This window comes from Stylophora pistillata, chromosome 2 (genome assembly GCF_964205215.1).
Source record: "Stylophora pistillata chromosome 2, jaStyPist1.2, whole genome shotgun sequence".
In the NCBI taxonomy this organism is placed as follows: domain Eukaryota; kingdom Metazoa; phylum Cnidaria; class Anthozoa; order Scleractinia; family Pocilloporidae; genus Stylophora; species Stylophora pistillata.
This window is the reverse complement of record NC_142520.1, coordinates 7377201-7396862: the sequence shown is the minus strand read 5'-3', so window position 1 is coordinate 7396862 and position 19662 is coordinate 7377201. Positions and strand designations below refer to the sequence as shown.

The 19662-nt window shown below is 37.1% G+C and overlaps 3 protein-coding genes and 1 long non-coding RNA gene across 4 annotated transcripts in view; 2 read left to right on the top strand and 2 right to left on the bottom strand.

Annotated features, from left to right (window-relative positions):
* The window catches only part of LOC148736903 (uncharacterized), a 334451-nt gene that overhangs the window by 68801 nt on the left and 245988 nt on the right, over positions 1 to 19662 (top strand). The window lies entirely within an intron of this gene.
* LOC148736914 (adhesion G protein-coupled receptor D1-like) lies at positions 1156 to 2803 on the bottom strand. Its single transcript, XM_088750760.1, has 5 exons — positions 2743 to 2803; positions 2534 to 2616; positions 2257 to 2377; positions 1718 to 1759; positions 1156 to 1616 (listed from the first exon to the last, which is right to left on the bottom strand). The coding sequence occupies exons 1-5, from the start codon at positions 2800 to 2802 to the stop codon at positions 1449 to 1451; spliced, it is 474 nt and encodes a 157-aa protein (XP_088606886.1). The 5' UTR covers position 2803; the 3' UTR covers positions 1156 to 1448.
* Positions 5358 to 5809, top strand: LOC148736913 (uncharacterized). The gene is made up of 2 exons (XR_015997191.1): positions 5358 to 5522; positions 5651 to 5809. It is a non-coding gene; the product is annotated as an uncharacterized LOC148736913 (long non-coding RNA).
* The window catches only part of LOC111335125 (uncharacterized), an 8378-nt gene continuing 265 nt past the window's right edge, over positions 11550 to 19662 (bottom strand). The window contains exons 2-10 of the mRNA XM_088747703.1: positions 16851 to 18359; positions 14471 to 14718; positions 14216 to 14366; positions 14025 to 14106; positions 13532 to 13598; positions 13323 to 13405; positions 13046 to 13166; positions 12511 to 12552; positions 11550 to 12409 (exon numbers count right to left, since the gene is read on the bottom strand). Coding sequence (XP_088603829.1) covers positions 12242 to 12409; positions 12511 to 12552; positions 13046 to 13166; positions 13323 to 13405; positions 13532 to 13598; positions 14025 to 14106; positions 14216 to 14366; positions 14471 to 14718; positions 16851 to 18359 — 2471 coding nt within the window. The 3' untranslated portion in view covers positions 11550 to 12241. The remainder of the gene's footprint in view (positions 12410 to 12510; positions 12553 to 13045; positions 13167 to 13322; positions 13406 to 13531; positions 13599 to 14024; positions 14107 to 14215; positions 14367 to 14470; positions 14719 to 16850; positions 18360 to 19662) is intronic.

Below are 19662 nucleotides of genomic sequence, written 5' to 3'. Positions count from 1 at the left end.
GTGTGATTGGACTGCTAGGCATCTTATGACCCACATCCTCGCTCCCGATTTATGGAAAGAATAAAGCGCGATATTCGTCAACCTTCGTCTACATTACTATTTCACAGTGCTGCAAATCGGACTTGTTTCCAAGAAGTTAGTTCAATTTATTCCTTTGAATCCAAAGTGATCGAAGGATTGTGACCGGAAAGGGTACAACGTTTGAGCTATGGAACTGATCATTCAGGGGAACTGTTCCTCTTTGGTTTATTTATCCATGAATTTTTTCATGAGAACATTTAACAGTCAGCTGTAACTACTACTATTACAACAGAAAATAGTACTTGGTATTTTAAAGGGATTTTAACTCCTTAAAAAGTAGAAATAGATGACGCCATCATGTAATATTCGTAAAAACACTGTATAAACGGAATTCAAAGACGAGACAATAAAATGTGTATGATTGAATAAATGAATTAACAGTTATATAGCGCAAATTAACATGTGGATATGATCAAATGCGCTTTACAATACTGTGTCGGGGACTGTACCAGACTGCCAGTGGAAGTGTACAATCAACAAAGGCGAATTATTTATAGATGCCCCCTCCCCCCAATACCCAGTAACAAGGCCAGACCACATGACTGCAATCTCGTGATGTGCGTTTTTTAACATCCCTTGCCTGATCAAATTATATTTATCTAAGTAAAGATGCAGGAGCCGAGACCTACGGATTATTCGTCCTTATCAGAGAAGACTAGAATGTCTGTCCATTTCTTGATATTATAGAAAGGTAGCACATTCTCCTCAATCATTTTAAGACCACGAGTGTTGGTCCGGCCAGGGCTCGAACCCTCGACCTCCCGCATAACAGTCCAGCGCTCTAACCAATTGAGCTAACCGGGAAGCGATTATCACAATCAAAGTTAAACAAAACACTGTTTGAAGACGTTTTCAGACTCAACATGACGCGTCATATGAATTACCGCCACATTCCAACTAAATAGTTTCGGGCAATCATAAGAGGAACAGATACACCAATATGTGATGGAAACATTGTTTAGAATTCTAACATTGATCGACAGCCAGCCTCTAAGCTAGTTACTCACGAACAATTTAGCTCTCAACTAAGGCGAAGTTTCCCATATTACGTACGATAATAAAAAAAATACACACTTTTGATTACAAAAAATTATATTTCTTGCACTTAGCTTAAAAAAAAAACCGATTGACTACCGACTTTGGCAAGTTGCCTTATCAACAAATTAGACTCCTTCATCCAAATATCAGCAGAGACTAACATCTTATAAGTGATTTATTTACCCAGCTAATGGTGCAATCGCAACTACCGAAATTTTATTAACAGATCGAAAATAAACAATCGCCTTAGATTAACTACGGTGACCAGAATGATCTTATTAAACAATGAGACAGTCCACTTTTGTACTCGCTCTGTTGATTCTATTCCTTCAAGTTGAGGGTTTTTCACTGAGCTCAAATTCATTGCAAGACTGTAATTCAGGTACCCACATATCACCAACATCGCTTGGATTAATCTGTGAGCTCTTCTTTGTGGAGTTTCCACTGTTTGTAGATGGAAAAATGGTGTTCACCTTCCTTTTGAATCGCTCTCTGATCTGCAGATAGACATGGACAGTAAGAAAAAAATTCCAATGCATATTCACGTTTGAAAACCTCATTATCTACACCATATATATAATTTTTCAATTAATCTTACCTGGCTGTTTCGCAGACAGTGAAGAGCGAAAATCAGGAAACCCTTAAACAGAAAAAAAATCGTATTTCAGATAAATTGTGGTTTGTGATATGACTGGAGATAACTGCATTAAAGTTTTTTTTTTTTTTTCCATAGGTCTCAAAAAAATAACCAAAGAAATCAAATTACTTCTGGAGTCGTGACAATCTCACAAACATGGGAATCGCTTTCTTGTTTTAACTTTAATTTAATTCTGTTCTGTCTGGTTTAAAATTACAAGTTTCATATTATCACAATAAAATGTTTGGTTATAGCTAAGCGATAGAATGCATTTCCCGGGCCCTACTAAACGTGAAAAAGCCATACGGGATGTTGTTACAACGCGAGAAAAGCTCATAAATCCCAAGCCAAACTCTATAACTTCATTAACCATCCGCTTGGAAACGGAATTGACTAATCAGATGATGCGTACTATGTTCACTATAGTGTAAAGTGATCTAGACAATGAAAATGGATAAGTTAATGTGTAAAATTATGAAATGATAATATTTGATACTCACCTGTGCAGAGTTGAGGATGTTAAAAATGTAGGAAAAAGTTATGTGTAATGGCGACAAAAGACCAAATAGCCACGTGACACCCAGAAGGGGAATCATCACCACGCATGCTCTAATGCCAATTCTGAGGGACGAAAACATGCGGGTTAATAGAATGCATATTACCCTTAGAAACATTTGTGCTATTCTGATCAATTTCAACAAAACCTTGAGGCAGCTAGACGTAAACTATTAAAATTACATCAAAACAATTCTGTTCAATATAAAAGCTCCATCTCACCGTATTTGTTGACTTTGCTTGTCTCCTGTTGGCTGCATACTTGTCATCTCCTTAATGACTCGTACAAGTATCACCAAGTTGATCTTGAAGCGAGGAAAATATTGAAGATTTTTGCATTAGGGTATGGTTGTTGCACATTTCAAGTCATATACTAAAATCACCGACGATGATATGATGAGAAAAATGAATAACCCGTATCAGAAACTTACCACTTCAATTGTAATCACGAATGTGACAAATATCCAAATCAGATTGTTCTCTGAGGACATCCAACAAGTCAGATTGCATTGTTTACCCATGTCACAGAGGGTATGATAGACTCCCTCCGTGAAAGGTAATGAGTCGTAATTAGGAATGAGACTTCCACAGCATCCACCATTCCCAGAACATATGACCCCACCCTGAGAATTGCTAGGCCAGCTTCTTGCCATGTGACATGTGGGACTGTTGCACGTTTGTGTACAATCGATGGCGTTACAATGCATGCTGCACACTTGTACTCCATTGCTGCAATGCTGTTTTTTACACTTGCTCCCGCTGCAGTTTAGTTTACATGCTTTAGCATCGCAAGTTTGTTTACAATCTTCTTCGCCACATTCCAGATCCATTTCACATATTTCTACTTCATCAGAGCATTCCTGTTTTTTGCACTTTACCCCGCTGCAGTTTAGTTGACATGTTTTAGCATCGCATGTTTGTTTACAATCCCCTTCGCCACATTCCAGATCCATTGCACACGATTCTCTTTCATCGTGACACTTTTGCAATTTACACTTTCCCCCAATACAGGTCAGATTGCATTTTTCAGCCCTGCAAATTTGTTCACAATCCCCTTCTTTGCACTCCAGACCCATTTCACATATTTCTACTGCATCAGAGCATTCCTGTTTTTTGCACTTCCCCCCAATGCAGTTCAGTTTACATGTTTTAGCATCGCAAGTTTGTTCACAGTCCCCTACGCTACATTCAAGATCCATGGCACATAATTCTCCTTCATCATGACACTCTTGTAATTTACACTTTCCCCCACTGCAAGTCAGATTGCAGTTTTCAGCGCCGCAAGTCTGTTCACAATCCCCTACTTTGCACTCCAAACCCATTTCACATATTTCTACTTCATCAGAGCATTTCTGTTTTTTGCACTTTCCCCCAATGCAGTTGAGTTTGCATGTTTTAGCATCGCAAGTTTGTTCACAATCCCCTACGCTACATTCCAGATCCATTGCACATAATTCTCTTTCATCATGACACTTCTGTAACTTACACTTTCCCCCACTGCAAGTCAGATTGCAGTTTTCAGCACCGCAGGTTTGTTCACAATCCCCTTCTTTGCAATCTAGACCCATTTCACATATTTTTACTTCCTCAGAGCATTCCTGTTTTTTGCACTTTTCTCCACTGCAGTTCAGTTTACATGTTTTAGCATTGCAAGTTTGTTCACAGTCCCCTCCGTTGCATTCCAGATCCATCTCGCATAACTGAACTGCATTGTTTCAATTCTGTTTGCACCCACTCGTCTTGCATTTCATAAAACAAGAACTATTACCACTGTTACACTGAAGTGGATTGCAAAGGGCATTATTATCATTATTTTTATGACAATCCGATGTACATATATTTTGTTTGCATGCATCATCACCCAGCCCAAGGCCTGAAAAAAAAAATAAATAAAAAAAATAAAGTAACACTGATGATGATTACCAGTCATGACATAAACTATGACAAGAAGAAAAGTCAGGCAAGACTTTTGCTGATAAAATTAAAAGATTTAGGCAATTGTTCAATAAAATAGGTGCATAGTTTTCATGGAACTCACCATTGCAGCAAAGTGAACACATAAACATATAGTACTACATCTTATTAGACGTTTTGTTGTGTGGTATCGTTGCCGACCTGAATTATCATCACTCAGTGAACGTAATGAACTCGTGTCCTCATGCCGCCACAGAAACGAATCGTTACTGTGCATGAGTAGTTAATTCTACCGCCACGCCTCTTATACAAATTTTTGTAGTATACAAGCGATGGTTAGAATTATTCTTATCAAAGATTCCCTGATGAGTGAACAATCACGACACAGGCCTGTGGGGATGAAAACGTAGTCTTCCTATTTTTCTAACTCAACACACTCAAAAATACTTCTGAAAAACAGCTTTGAATTGACCGCTATTGTTTATTGGACTGAATTCATAAGTAAACAAATCAATGTATATACTTAAGAACAATATAAAAATTGGAAATGGAATGAAAAAAATACGCCGAACCATTTTAAAAAAAGACTACAGATGTAGTTATTAAGCTACTAGAATCGTTAACTTATGAGAGGTTTTGAAATTCTGACTCCTCGTTGGTAAAGCATTACACCGGTATCGCAGAGGTCTTGGGTTCGAGTCCCGTGCAGGCCTGAATTTTTTTGAGGCCCTACTGCTTAAGTCGTGTTCATAACTGCGAAGATCGTTCTCGTACTAATTTTTTTCGCCGCAGTTCACATATAGGATTTTCATGTTCACAAACGTTAAGTATTTATTTATTAATTTTTTTTTCCAGAATTTGCATGTCATTTGAAGTGAGAAATCGGGCTTAAGTTTTACCATCTCCATTTGGGTATTTGCTCAAAAACTTTATATTTTTATGAAAGACTCCTGAGTTGAATTAGACTTAAAGGCTGGAGCTTATATTAAGAATACATTTCCAAATTAGCTCCTTGAGCATATCCTTTAGAATAGTTTGTCTTGTCGATGTTGTCAGCTGTGATCATAGTTAGTAGAGAGGACTGGTTAGGAAACGCGGCAAACTTCAAAGGAACGGCCTATTGTCTGTCCCCTGAGCTTCGCTTGAACGTCACGTGATCAATGACCCTGCACAGAACCAAAACAAACATGGAGGACATGAACAACCTATTTTTCTTCGGCGACGATTTTGATGCCATATTGGAAACTTTGGAGATCGAGGAAGAATACAAGAGCACTTTGTCGAAGCAGCTGACTCTGTAAGTCTTTTAGAAGCCTTTAAAACGTTATTTTCGCCCAAAAACTTTGTAGTTATTGATGCCCTTAGCAACGGCATCGGTCGTAGTACAACAACATATTTTTTTACTGAAAGTCTTTCGATTTTTAGGTTCAAGACGAAGAGGGAATTGTTTGCTAGTTGTGTCAAAATAAATGCAAGACTAAGGCTGGATTAAAAAGACATAAGACAATAAAGCATAAGGAGGAACAAGCGCGGGGAAATCAACCGACTCAAGAAGCCAAATTCACTGCTGAAGACTTCAAAACGTTATCAATCAAAGCACGAGATAAAAATAATTGCAAGAAAAATCTACCCTCAAAGCATAAGAGAAGAGCTACGAAGATATACGAACTGGGATGAATAAAATATGGGCTTCTCAGAAGTAGAATCCATGTATATGCGTTAGGTTAAAACTGGAAATGCAGAACAATTCTACTCGAAGTACTATTCAAGAATAGGCCTCAATTCAACAAAGATTTTTGTGGGGTTGTCAAGTAATGCGGCAACATTGCTTAGTACCAAAGTGGCTGATTGTTTGATAGCTCACAGCAAACAGAAAGATGAATCACCAAATCCCAATATCCGTACTAAACTGTGTGATAGAGAAATGGCAGGGTTACAACATATTGGACGATATTTTCTGCACAAGCTTTATAGCAAGGTGAACAATGTATATAATCCCACAGCACATACTGAACAAACAGCTTCAATACTGAAAGCTGGTAAAGCAGAAGATTTGCATGCTGCAGGGAGTCAAAAACTAATTTCATCTTTAAACCGAGGTGGACTTTGGGTTATTTCTAAACAAGCTCAAACAATTTTTAAGAGAATAGAACATAATTTTAGGATTCTGACCACAGGAAGTCTCCAGCTGAAGATTGACAATGCTAAGATAGAATCCAAATCACCTTGTGATGTTCAATTGGTCTCAGCATATAACACTATGTTGTTGGACTCAGACATACTGGTAGATAACATCATTGCAAAAGATGTTCTGGACAGCATTATTCATTTATATGTTACTGTACGGTGTTTTTCACTGGCCAAAGATGTTATACAGAAACAAAAAATTCAATGTAAACAAATGAAAACAAAAACACTACGAAAGGAAATTTTTAGAGCCAGCAAAGAACAAGAAAGGCAGATATAGTTAGAATTAAGAGCCTGCAACAATTTGTCAATAAGTAATTTATTACAAAAGATTAATTTGGTAGCTACAACCTGCAACATATTAAATAAACATTTTAAATATTGCTCATTAATGATTATTTTATGGACAAAAATGAATATAAAGGCTATATGGTTAAAGTATCTAACATAGAGTAACTTATTTATTTTCAGCCAGTCTTCTCGCCACTTATTGTATTCCGCGTTTCGCGGCGCCGGTAGCTTCCAGATTCCAATTCCTTTACTTCTCCTACACGTTCCACAGCCAAACACTGAACAATTTTCACCTGGCATTATGTCCACTGACTTGATTAATGTTTTTAGCTATATTCTGAAGGTAAGATGTCGCTCGATCACGGAGAAAATCCAAAAACTTAAACGCTACGTGACTGTCGAAAAAAGCCCGCGGTGCCATTTTGGATTTATGTGTGCAGGGTCATTGTCACGTGACCTCGATAAAATCGGACAATAACCTATCCGACTGAAGTTTGCCGCGTTTCCTAACCAGTCCCCTCTACTAACTATGCTGTGATGAAGGGAAAACTTGTCTAATTTAACACCACTATAAGTTCTAGCGCTCTCAGGTGGTTTCGCCCGATTTTTAAAACTATTTTTCATTTTTTTATTTGCAAATACTATTCGGAAATCCATAGGATCGACTTTTCCGGGTATACTTATGATATACATTGAAGAATATAAATCTTTTGAAAACAACTTTCGTACTCACTCAGGAGAGTTGTTGATAACACGAGCATTCCCCATAATTGGCAGCTTCTAGTGATCATTATTTTGTTTTCCATTGTATGTGTTGAGCAACTGTCAAGTGAACCAAAGAAAGCGTTTAGTCAAATTTGCTGTCGCTGAGGATGTTTCAAAATGTTATTTCTTGGTATGAAAGACTTGTGAGAATTATCTTTTCGCAACTTTTCGAAAGATTAGTTGGAACCAGCTGCGTTCAGTTTAGGCATATGCGGCAAATTGACCATTATGCAAATCATTAACGTCAGATCTTTCCGCTAAAATTTTCCTCCCATTTCTCCTTTTACCACCCGTTTGAAGTTTGGGTAAAACATACGTGATAAAAATGAAATAATCATTCGGATAAAGTGTTCCATCAAAAATTTTAGAACTCTCTCCATAGGGTTGCACACGACGTGTAATGACAGAGCAGAAAGTTATCTTAATCTTTTTGTTTCTAAATGATAAAGCCTCAGGCTAGATGTATTGAGTTTCGTTAGTAGTCATGAAAACAAAAATTAGTCAATGGTCATTGCTACATATACTATTTGTTTATTTAGCCAGTTTACAAAGATTTAAGTCTTTCCAGAGCGTAAGCATAACAGAAGTCACTTCCCGATAACAACTCCAATCAAAACGAGTCTATCAATAAAGATTTTTTTTCCTTTATTAATATTAGCACATATACCGGTTAAGTGGTCCAGAGCCATAAATCGTGCCTGTTTTTTTTTTCATACTCCACAAATTGTTCTAAATGATACGCATCAATTTTTTTTTTCTCAATAAAAAAGATTTAACATAGTAAGTCAAAAAAACTCTGTATGACTTAATCGTCTAAAACTAAAGGGCTAATGCTTTCCTTTACTAGGTATGAGCGGGTTTCTTATCTTCACTGCATAAATGTTTTACTAACTCATTCACAATGACGAATCGTAATGCTATACTTCCTTATAATTTTATTATAAGGAATTGTATGGAGCTCTCCGAGATACTTACAGAGCAAGCCCCGTGTGTCCTCTCATGTGTTGAACTCATCTGCAAAAAAAAAAAATTATATCGCAGTTTCTTTATTCACTTTCATTTTTTAAGAAATCAGATATAGCCAGGGAAACAACATTTTTTTCCAGAATAAACTTCAGCTCTCATTTTGAGACAGGTGGAAGTAAAACGTCTCAGCGTTTTTTTAAGTCAATCACGAGAAATTTATGAACAAAATTCCTTTTTAAGGGGGGACTGCCTTGTAGACGGTTCCTATGGGATTAGCGTCTAAAGTCTATCTACAATGGATTTTCCTTCCAAATTCTAAAAATTACTGTGAGAAGTTTTACAGTAAGGTCACCACTACTGGAGAGGTACAATTTTTTCTGCTTAACAGTGTCAATTCTTCAACTGTCATTTGCACAACGACAGGAGGTTGATAAATCAACAAAGAGATAAAAGCTGAGAATTCAGAAAGAAGAAAGAAAGGAGAATAACAATCCGTCTTCTCGCAGAGTCCTCAATTTGTGAGGTTTTCCGAAATGTAGTTTAGATAAGTTGTCCAGTACGCATGCGTTTATTTTGATCATTCCGCAGAATCCATATCTTTCATCTAATTCAACAGGCTTGAAATAAACCTTTATTTACATGGCTGCGAAGGATTTTCACCTTAAAAATCTACTCAAGTTGAATTGGGCTTATAGCTAACATGAGTTATCTATACTGATCTCATTAATAATAATACACCGGTTTCTCAAATTACGTCCTCGTAATACAGGTAGATGAGAACTTCAAAGGTTTTATCTCTCTCCCCGTCCTTATTTTTGTCCAGAGGCCGTCGTGAGGGCAAAATCTTCGAGTCCTATTAGGGAACTCTAATAAAGTTATTCTTTTCGGAGTATGCTTGTGGTACTAACTGAACTAAATTAATGTTTATAAACGAACTTTGGTACTCACCCATCAAGGTTATTGATACTAGAACTGTTCCCCATATCTGACATACTTTCGTCAACATCTCTCTTTCCGTGTGGTTAAAGTTTCTGTCACCGTTACGTTCAACAAATTCTGGTTTTTTTTTCCAAATTTTTATAAGGTGAGCATTAGTATAAAGCTCCCTCTCACACTATCATCTCAATAGGAATTTATTTTTTAACATCTTCTCTTTAGATCAGTCTCCTGCTAAAAGGAAAAGCTTTCCGCATGTGTTGTTTTGAGTCCAAATCAGCCTTCTTTTGCTAACTCATTTTGCATGAAATTAAATGTAATGCAAATTTTTGAAATCTTGTCTCCGGTTAAATTAAATTTTAAGAATCCTTTGCACCTGTTTAATACAAAAGTGAAAAAATAACCAATTAATATCCAAAGATACTGACTCTTTTCTTCACTAAGCTTTCAAAATAATAAAATGAAATAGAAATTTATCATAAAGTCTAGCTCGAGATGGTAACTTTTGGTATCAATTACATCAGGAACTGCAAATGTAACTCTTTCAGTCAACTATTCACTTTGAGTCTGTTTACTTAGCTATTTAAGCAACAATGTCGGTCTTTTTAGAGCATTAACATAACACGAGCTGACACGGAAAAAATATGGTTCTACTTAAATCAAATTTCTAATTTTCAAATGATCCTCACGGCTCAAATAACTGTGCTGGCTTACCTTTCTCTGCCATTTTGACCCTGGTCTTCTCTAAGAGTATTTCGATATTATTTCCATCATTTTCTCTGGATGCTTCACTCTGGAATTCCAAGGTATGCTGAGCAGAATCGTAGAGCAATGCCACTACGACCTTTAACACAAAATGGGTTAGTCATCAAAACTATCTCAAGGTCATTTCACTTTAAAACTCACCCATTCGTTTTTGCAATATTTTACTAGCTAGTTTCGTCATCTAATGCAAAATGAAAATGACAGTTTTCAAGCAATAACCTCAGCCCCGTCGGCGTCGGTATTTGTCTTCAGATTAGTCTCTCCGAAAGTAGTAAATAGACCAGCGGAAAAGAGCAGACTCTAAGAGTTTCACCTTTTTATATGGAAGAAAAAAAATTGTTTTTTGGTACTCAGCCATAGTAACCTAAAAAAGCTGGTTTCAAATGCTGTTTAGGACCATACACAAGGTCACAAAACTGTTTTATTGATGCGCAATATAAAAAATAATAGGATGCATCTTAATGTCCACATTTGCTCTCTAAGCTTGCTTTTTGGCCAATTGTTTATTTTTCGGACGATCTCTTAGCAGCGGAAATCATCAGCTAACATGCGAAGCGCCTGATGTTGTTAATTTACTGCGCTGACTATATTGACTGAGTATTAAAACAAAACAAAAAAAGAGAAGATAACGGAACAAAACAAAACAAACAAAGCAAAAAAAGCAAAAAAACGGAAAAAAATTGCAGTCACAGAGAGGGTCTGATTGGACTGCTAGGCATCTTATGATTTAAATCCTTGCTCCCGATTTATCGGAAGAAGAAAACGTGATATTTGTCAATTTTCGTCTACATTTCTATTTCACAGTGCTGTAAATCGGACTTGTTTCAATGAAGTTAAAATTAGTTCAATTTCTTCCTTTGAATCCAAAGTGATCGAAGGATTGTGACCGGAAAGGGTACTACGTTTGAGCGGTGGAACTAATCATTCAGAGAACTGTCCCTTTTTTTGGTTTTTTTGTAATTATTTCATCTGTTTATTTGTCCTTTCATTTATTCATGATAAAATTTAACAGTCAGCTGTAACTACTATTATTACAAATGCAAATAGTATTTGGTATTTTACAGGGAGTTTAACTCCTCAAAAATTAGAAAAAGGTGAGACCATCATGAATTATAACATAACCAAAGTAAAGCGCACACTCTGATTGGTCAATTTAGCGTCCTCCATTTGCCCATGGGTGTACGCTGCTGACGTGAGCAAATGGAAAGACTATTTTTCCACGAGCACTTGTTTTTTCTGGTTACGTAAGATTTGTTAAATAAAAGGGAACTCTTTAGCTACAATGTATCAATGTTATGTTATAAAACAAATGGTAAACACAACAGCGTACACTATTGAGTTATGGATGCACTTGGGAGGTTTGCTAAGCACTCAAGAAGCTAGAGTCGCTCTCGGCTATCGCCTCGAGCGACTCTTGCGCTTCTTTCGTGCTTAGCAACCTCCCGCGTGCATCCATAACTCAATAGTGTACGCTGTGGTGTTTACCATTTGTTAAATATTAGCAAAAAAATTGCATAATAGAATTCAAAGACGAGACAATAAAATGCGTATCATAATCAAAGTTAAACAGAGCACTGTTTGAAGACATAATGAGACTCGACATGATGCATCATATAAATTACCGCCACATTCAAACTAAATAGTTTGGGGCAATCATAAGATGAACGGATACAATAATGTGTGAAGAAAAGACTGAAGAATTTTAACCTTGAACGACAGCCAGCCTCTAAGCTAGTTACTCACGAACGATTTAGCTCGCAACTAAGGCGAAGTTTCCCATAATAATACGATAGTCAAAAAATTAGATACTTTTCTTTTGAAAAATTTACATTTCTAGCACTTGGCTTAAAAAAAAAAAACCGTTAAAGGCTACCGACTTTGGCAAGTTGCCTTATCATCGAATTAGATTCCTTGATCCAGATATCAGCAGTGACTAACATCTTATAAACTATTTATTTACCCAGCTAATGGTGCAATCGCAACTACCGACATTTTATTAACAGATCGAAAATAAATAATCGCTATAGATTAACTACCGTGCTCAGAATGATCGCATTGAATAATGAGACAGTTGACTTTTGTACTCGCTCTATTGAATCTATTCCTTCAAGTTGAGGGTTTTTCATTGCGCTCAAATTCATTGCAAGACTGCAATTCAGCTACCCACATATCACCAACATCGCTTGGATTAATCTGTGAACTCTTCTTTGTGGAGTTTCCACTGTTTGTACATGGAAAAATGGTGTTCACCTTTCTTTTGAATCGCTCTCGAATCTGCAGATAGACATGTAAAGTAAGAAATAAATTCCAATGCATATTTAAGTTTGAAAACCACATTCTCTACACTATATGTATGATTTTTCAAGTTAACTTACCTGGCTGTTTCGCAAACAGTGAAGAACGAAAATCAGGAAACCCTTAAAAAAAAAAAGTTGTTTTTCAGATAAATTGTGATTTGTGATATGACTAGAGATAATTGCATTAAAGGTTTTTTTTCATAGGTCTCAAAAAAAAAAAAAAAAAAAACCAAAGAAATCAAATTACTTCTGGAGTCGTGAGAATCTCATAAACAGGGGAATCGCTATTGGGTTTTTTAACTTTAATTTAATTCTGTTCTGTCTGGTTTAAAATTACAAGTTTCATATTATCACAATAAAATTTTTGGTTATAGCTAAGCGATAGAACGCATTTCCCGGGCCCTACTAAACGTGAAAAAGCCATACGGGATATTGTTACAACGCGAGGAAAGCTCATAAATCCCATGCCAAACGCTATAACTTGATTAAGCATCCGCTTGGAAACGGAATTGACCAATCAGAAGATGCTTTCTATGTTTACTATAATATAAAGTGATCTAGACACTGATAAGTTAATGTATAAAATTATGAGATGAAAATATTTGATACTCACCTGTGTAGAGTTGAGGATGTTAAAAATGTAGGAAAAAGCTATGTGTAATGGCGACAAAAGACCAAATAGCCACGTGACACCCAGAAGGGGAATCATCACCACGCATGCTCTAATGCCAATTCTGAGGGGCCAAAACATGCGGGTTAATAGAATGCATATCACCCTTAGAAACATTTGTGCTAACATGATCAATTTCAACAAAACCTTGAGGCAGCTAGACGTAAACTATTAAAATTACATCAAAGCAGTTCTGTTCAATATAAAAGCTCTATCTCACCGTATTTGTTGACTTTGCTTGTCTCCTGTTGGCTGCATACTGGTCATCTCCTTAATGACTCGTACGAGTATAACCAAGTTGATCTTGAAGCGAGGAAATCATTGAAAATCTTTGCATTAGGGTATGGGTGTTGCACATTTCAAGTCAAATACTAAAATCACCGACGATGATATGAGGAGAAAAATGAATAACCCGTACCAGAAACTTACCACTTCAATTGTAATCACGAATGTGACAAATATCCAAATCAGATTGTTCTCTGAGGACATCCAACAACTAAAATGAAGAAAGGAAAATTGAAATAAAATTAAGGTAAAAATAAAAATGTGAACATACGAACTGCAGCTCTTAAGAATCTACAAAATGATACTGCATTTTTTTGAGTATGTGATGATAAGAATAGGGTAACGATCGGAAGGGAAGATTATGGAGAAAAAAGGGAATGTGACAAAAAGTAAATATATGGACTAAATAATAATTTGATTAAAAGTGTTTGGAAGATTGGTCATTTTAATTTCTCTTTCTCTTCTCTGCCCAGCCTTGGCGAGAGTATCTGTAAAAATTAACAATATTGACATCCTTATGAGAAGGAGTTTGAGAAAAGTTAGTAAGGATACCAAAGGACAAAACTTCAACAAGCAAAATTAACAATGTAAGAGAAGAATTAGAAGATAAAAAGAGAAAGAAAGTTGCGCCTCTTACAATTTGTCACTGGTATAGCTTTGTATCCCTTCTTTCCCAGCAGCGATACACAGTGAAATGGCCACCATAACCAGGGGCAAACCTATTGCACAATTTTACAGCAAAAAAGTGATTTAAAATGATTCAGATATTTAAAAACATAATTTACAACAGTGAATGTATCAGGTAAGCTTAGCTGTAAAACAAAGTACCCCATGACATGACGTGATACATGTGCATCTTGGTGTTGATGTTATAAACTTTTACAACAAACAGGTAGAGATAAATTCCCTCGACCAGCATCCAACAGAAAGCAGCCATCAGGAAATACTGCATAAGAGCTGCTACTGTGACACACACAGCCTACACAAAGAGGAAACGAAAACAGCAACATATGTCGTTATTTTTATGTTTTGTTCGATTATATTATCTTTGAATATATTCTATAAAACAGAAAAGCTGCCCACCTTGTTTTCTGTGGCATTTATTCCGGTAAGAAATATTATTTGTCCAGCTCCTAAAGCCACGGCAAGGCTTAAGCGTATTTGAGACAGAGCTTGACGGACATCTCTGGTAAAATAAAAAGCAATATACAGTACCAAAAAACAAAAACAAAGAAAAAAAAAAACAAAACCACGTGGAAGGAGGCAAGAGGGATTAGTTACAGCACGTAGGTGAGCTTGGACAGTCAATGATAACGAGAGACGCCCACAACCTGTTGTGCAGATCTAGTTTCTAATTAACACCTAGGCCTTTCCAATCGTAGTCGGCGTGAAAAAGATGTATCTATTAATGTATTTTCCCGATCTTTTGATTACAATACTTACGTGAGGAAAAAATACAGAGTTATTGTCCATAGCATTCCGATAATAGAAAGGCTCAATCCTACGTACGTGATGATCTCCAGAATAGTTATGTCCTTGGCGGAGAGCTGTGGCGCAAATAAACATAAAAAAGAGGACGATACATTAATTGACCACACGGACCTATTACTTGAAAATAACTTAAGAAAAATATTACCTTTGTGCCACCGCTGAAGTCCACTAAGACAGCAAAATGAGTCAAATGACTGCAGCTGCAAACTGTCTCTTCGGAATTGCTATTCGATGGATCCACATAACAACCCTGCTCTGAAAACCCGCCTGGACTAAAAAATTATGTTACAAATGAGCATGATGATCTTATACAAAAAAATCAAGGTTTCAAACATCAATTACGGTTTTCACTGCCTTTGTTTTGGTATTTCAGAGAAAAAAACCATCAATATCTTTTCGGTGATACTAACTAACAAAAATGTATATCTTGGAGGAAGACAAGAAGAAACGTGTATTCCAAATAAAGATAGCGTTGGTAACAGAAACAAACAAATAACAACGTATAAAGCTTCCGAAAGTGTTCCCCCTGAAACTCGGTGGCAGTAAAAGCGTTAAGCTCAATGACAGCAAGAATATGGTAACCACCTTAACCAGATAAAGAGTTTAAGTCGATTACAATTCTAGCCCAGGTCAAGAGAATTGATCGCTCAGACTTCACCTCAGATTATCAAAACGTCAAGAATCGTCACCGACAATGCAATCTGACATCATGAATTCGTGAATGAATTCTTTATTTATATTGCGCCTTTTCTACACAATATTGAAAGGCGCAGTGCCCCGCATCAATTTGACAGACACTACACAAAGATAGACAACAACACCGGGCACTACGTGCCCTACTCTTTTCGAACAGTGTGTTGATTCTTTAACGTCCTACAAGATTTTTTATCACATACAAGGGCTTGGGAGACGGGACCTCTATTTATCCTCTCCGAGAAGACTAGAAAGTCTAACCATTTGCAGATATCATTACAAAGGCAGCACTTTCTTCTCAGTTATTTAAAGACCCTGAGTGGTCAGGCCGGATTTGAACTTACGACCTCCCGCACAACAGTCCGGCGTTCTACCAATTGAGCTAACCGGGATAAAATTACATTGCGAAAGATTCTTCGAGTGATAATTTCCAATACCTACACTCAACTTTGGACTGAAGAAATATATGATCTTAAAGCATGTTAAGGAAATAAATGTATTCAACAAATAAAGAAGCCTTGGCTGTGCTCTGTCCCATTGTAAAGCAAGCAGGAAGCGGCTAGAGCACGAGAGAAGTGTAGGGGGAAACGCAGTAGTAATTCTCGGTCATCATACAAACTGGTAAATAATGCGAAAACTTTAGCTACGAGCTTTGTATTCTGATGAAATATGCTCTTTCAACCAATCGTAAATCATAGAAATGCTTTACCTTATTTTGAAGCCACTCCAAAACACGCAATGCTTTATTTTGTCAACAACCTATAAAAATATTTTTATATTACGTTATTCTCTTAAAAGCCAACCAACACAACACAGACGATCTGAAATTATCTTTCGATGTTCATACTGCTACCTCCAGGTTTTTAAACCTCAATTTTAAACCTATTGAATTTTAAACCTTTTAAACCTATTGCTTAAATAGTGCTTTACTGCGAAGGATCGTGCACATATACGTTTCATAACCGCAGTTCATATATATGTATTTCATATGTTTGTTGTTTGATTTATCATCTTACGGGTTTATGTCGAATTAATTTGATGACCTGCTCCCAGTTGGCTTGTTAGCTCAATTGGTAGAGCGCTGCACTAGTATCGCAGAGGTCAGTGGTTCGAATCCCGTACAGGCCTGAATTTTATTCAGGTCTGATTTTCACTATTGCTTAAATAGTGCTTTACTGCGAAGGATCGTGCACATATACGTTTCATAACCGCAGTTCATATATATGTATTTCATATGTTTGTTGTTTGATTCAGTATTCACTTAGTTAATTTTACTCACAAAAAGTATGGGAGTTTCCTATTCGTTGCAGCATTGGAATTTGAGTTGAAAAAACTCGATCCGTTGTAGAAAAGGCAGGTGTGATGATAATCGAGCGGTATAAATCTGGAGTGCTGCAGGAGCCATTTAGACATTTAAAGCAACTGCATTGTTTACCCATGTCACAGAGGGTATGATAGACTCCCTCCGTGAAAGGTAATGAGTCGTAATTAGGAATGAGACTTCCACAGCATCCACCATTCCCAGAACATATGACCCCATCCTGAGAATTGCTAGGCCAGCTTCTTGCCATGTGACATGTGGGACTGTCGCACGTTTGTGTACAATCGATGGCGTTACAATGCATGCTGCACACTTGTACTCCATTGCTGCAATGCTGTTTACACTTTCTCCCACTGCAGTTTAGTTTACATGCTTTAGCATCGCAAGTTTGTTTACAATCTTCTTCGCCACATTCCAGATCCATTTCACACATTTCTACTTCATCAGAGCATTCCTGTTTTTTGCACTTTCCCCCGCTGCAGTTTAGTTGACATGTTTTAGCATCGCATGTTTGTTTACAATCCCCTTCGCCACATTCCAGATCCATTGCACACGATTCTCTTTCATCGTGACACTTTTGCAATTTACACTTTCCCCCAATACAGGTCAGATTGCATTTTTCAGCCCTGCAGATTTGTTCACAATCCCCTTCTTTGCACTCCAGACCCATTTCACATATTTCTACTTCATCAGAGCATTCCTGTTTTCTGCACTTCCCCCCAATGCAGTTCAGTTTACATGTTTTAGCATCGCAAGTTTGTTCACAGTCCCCTTCGCTACATTCCAGATCCATTGCACATAATTCTCCTTCATCATGACACTCTTGTAATTTACACTTTCCCCCACTGCAGGTCAGATTGCATTTTTCAGCATCGCAGGTTTGTTCACAATATCCTTCTTTGCAATCTAGACCCATTTCACATATTTTTACTTTATCAGAGCATTCCTGTTTCTTGCACTTTCCTCCACTGCAGTTCAGTTTACATGTTTTAGCATTGGAAGTTTGTTCACAGTCCCCTTCGCTACATTCCAGATCCATTGCACATAATTCTCCTTCATCTTGACACTCTTGTAATTTACACTTTCCCCCACTGCAAGTCAGACTGCAGTTTTCAGCACCACAGATTTGTTCACAATCCCCTTCTTTGCAATCTTGACCCATCTCACATATTTTTACTTCCTCAGAGCATTCCTGTTTTTTGCACTTTCCTCCACTGCAGTTCAGTTTACATGTTTTAGCATTGCAAGTTTGTTCACAGTCCCCTTCGCTGCATTCCAGATCCATCTCGCATAATTGAACTGCATTGTTGCAATTCTGTTTGCACCCTGTCGTCTTGCATTTCATAAAACAAGAATTATTACCACTGTAACACTGAAGTGGATTGCAAGGAGCTTCATTAATATATTTTTTATGACAATCCGATGTACATATCTTTTGGTTGCATACATCATCGCCCAGCCCAAGGCCTGAAAAAAAAAAATTAATAAATAAAGTAACACAAATGATGATTACCAGTCATGACAATAACTAGGACAAGAAGAAGTCAGGCAAGACTTTCGCTGATACAAAGATTTAGGCAATTGTTGAATACGAGGAGCTTATAGTTTTCATGGAGTTCACCGCTACAGCAAAGTGAGCACATAAACATATTGTACTATATCTTATTAGACGTTTTGTTGTATGGTATCGCTGCCGACCTGAATTATCATCACTCAGTGAGCATAATGAACTGGTGTCCTCATGCCGCCAGAGAAACGAGTCGATACTGCGCATGCATGCGTAATAACCGAACAACGCATTTAATTCTATCGCCACGCCTCTTATGCAAATTCGTATAGTATATAAGCGATGGCTACGAATACTCTTATCAAGAAAATTTCCTGATGAGTGAACAGTCACGAAACCGGCCTGTGGGGATGAAAACGTAGTTTTCGTATTTTTGTAACTCAACGTAAATATATAAGAGCAGAAATGAAATGGTCAAGAGGCCAACTCCAATGTAGCTTTGTTGGTTTAATAGCTCGACGTTTCGACCGTCTCGGTCTTTCTCAGGAGCATACTAATTACATGAGCAATATTCAAATTTAAAATTCGTGTCAACAGTAAACATGTCATGACGTATTAATATAAAAAAATAGAATAGATAACAGCGAAACGTGTCATGGTGTCTAAAATAGATAAATTAAAGTAGTTATAATTCATGTAGTAAGCTTATTGATAGTAGGATTGAGTCTTAATATCCAACAATTTTCTCTTACTTTTCTGATTTCTTGATTTTGACTCCTAACTTTTTCAATAACCATAAGTTTAAGATGGTCGACTCCACAGCTCTTAAAATGTCTGACAGAGGGTTTGTTTTTATGTCCACCCTTGATGTCGCTACGGTGCTGATTGCCACGGTGGTGAATTGGGTGACCTGTCTCGCCTACGTACTGATCGTTACATTTGCTGCATTCAATCAGGTATATTACATTGCTAGTCTTGCATGACGTGTGTTGTCGCAGTGTTATCGTTTCTCCTATAGTGCTGCTTTTAACTGACCCTGTAAATTGCCCGTATGTTTTGCAGCAGTTGCATCTTATGTCAGCCCTACAGGGCCAGAATCCGGGACTAGTGGATTGCAATGGTTTCTGCTTTTTATGTTTATGAAAGAAATGAATTTTGAGGTTTTTGTTAGTTTTGAATGATCGACCACAGATTGTACAGGTAGTGTCAGATGGAACTTGAATGTGTGGATTGCTTATACCGTGTGGGGATTCATCAGTGGAG

Coding starts and splice junctions, on each gene's coding strand:
- LOC148736914 (XM_088750760.1), bottom strand. CDS start 2,802: ATGTCCTCAGAGAACAATCTGATTTGGATATTTGTCACATTCGTGATT. Junction 2,617..2,742: donor TCGTGATTACAATTGAAGTG/GTAAGTTTCTGA, acceptor CCTCGCTTCAAG/ATCAACTTGGTGATACTTGT. Junction 1,760..2,256: donor ACATCCTCAACTCTGCACAG/GTGAGTATCAAA, acceptor TTTCTGTTTAAG/GGTTTCCTGATTTTCGCTCT.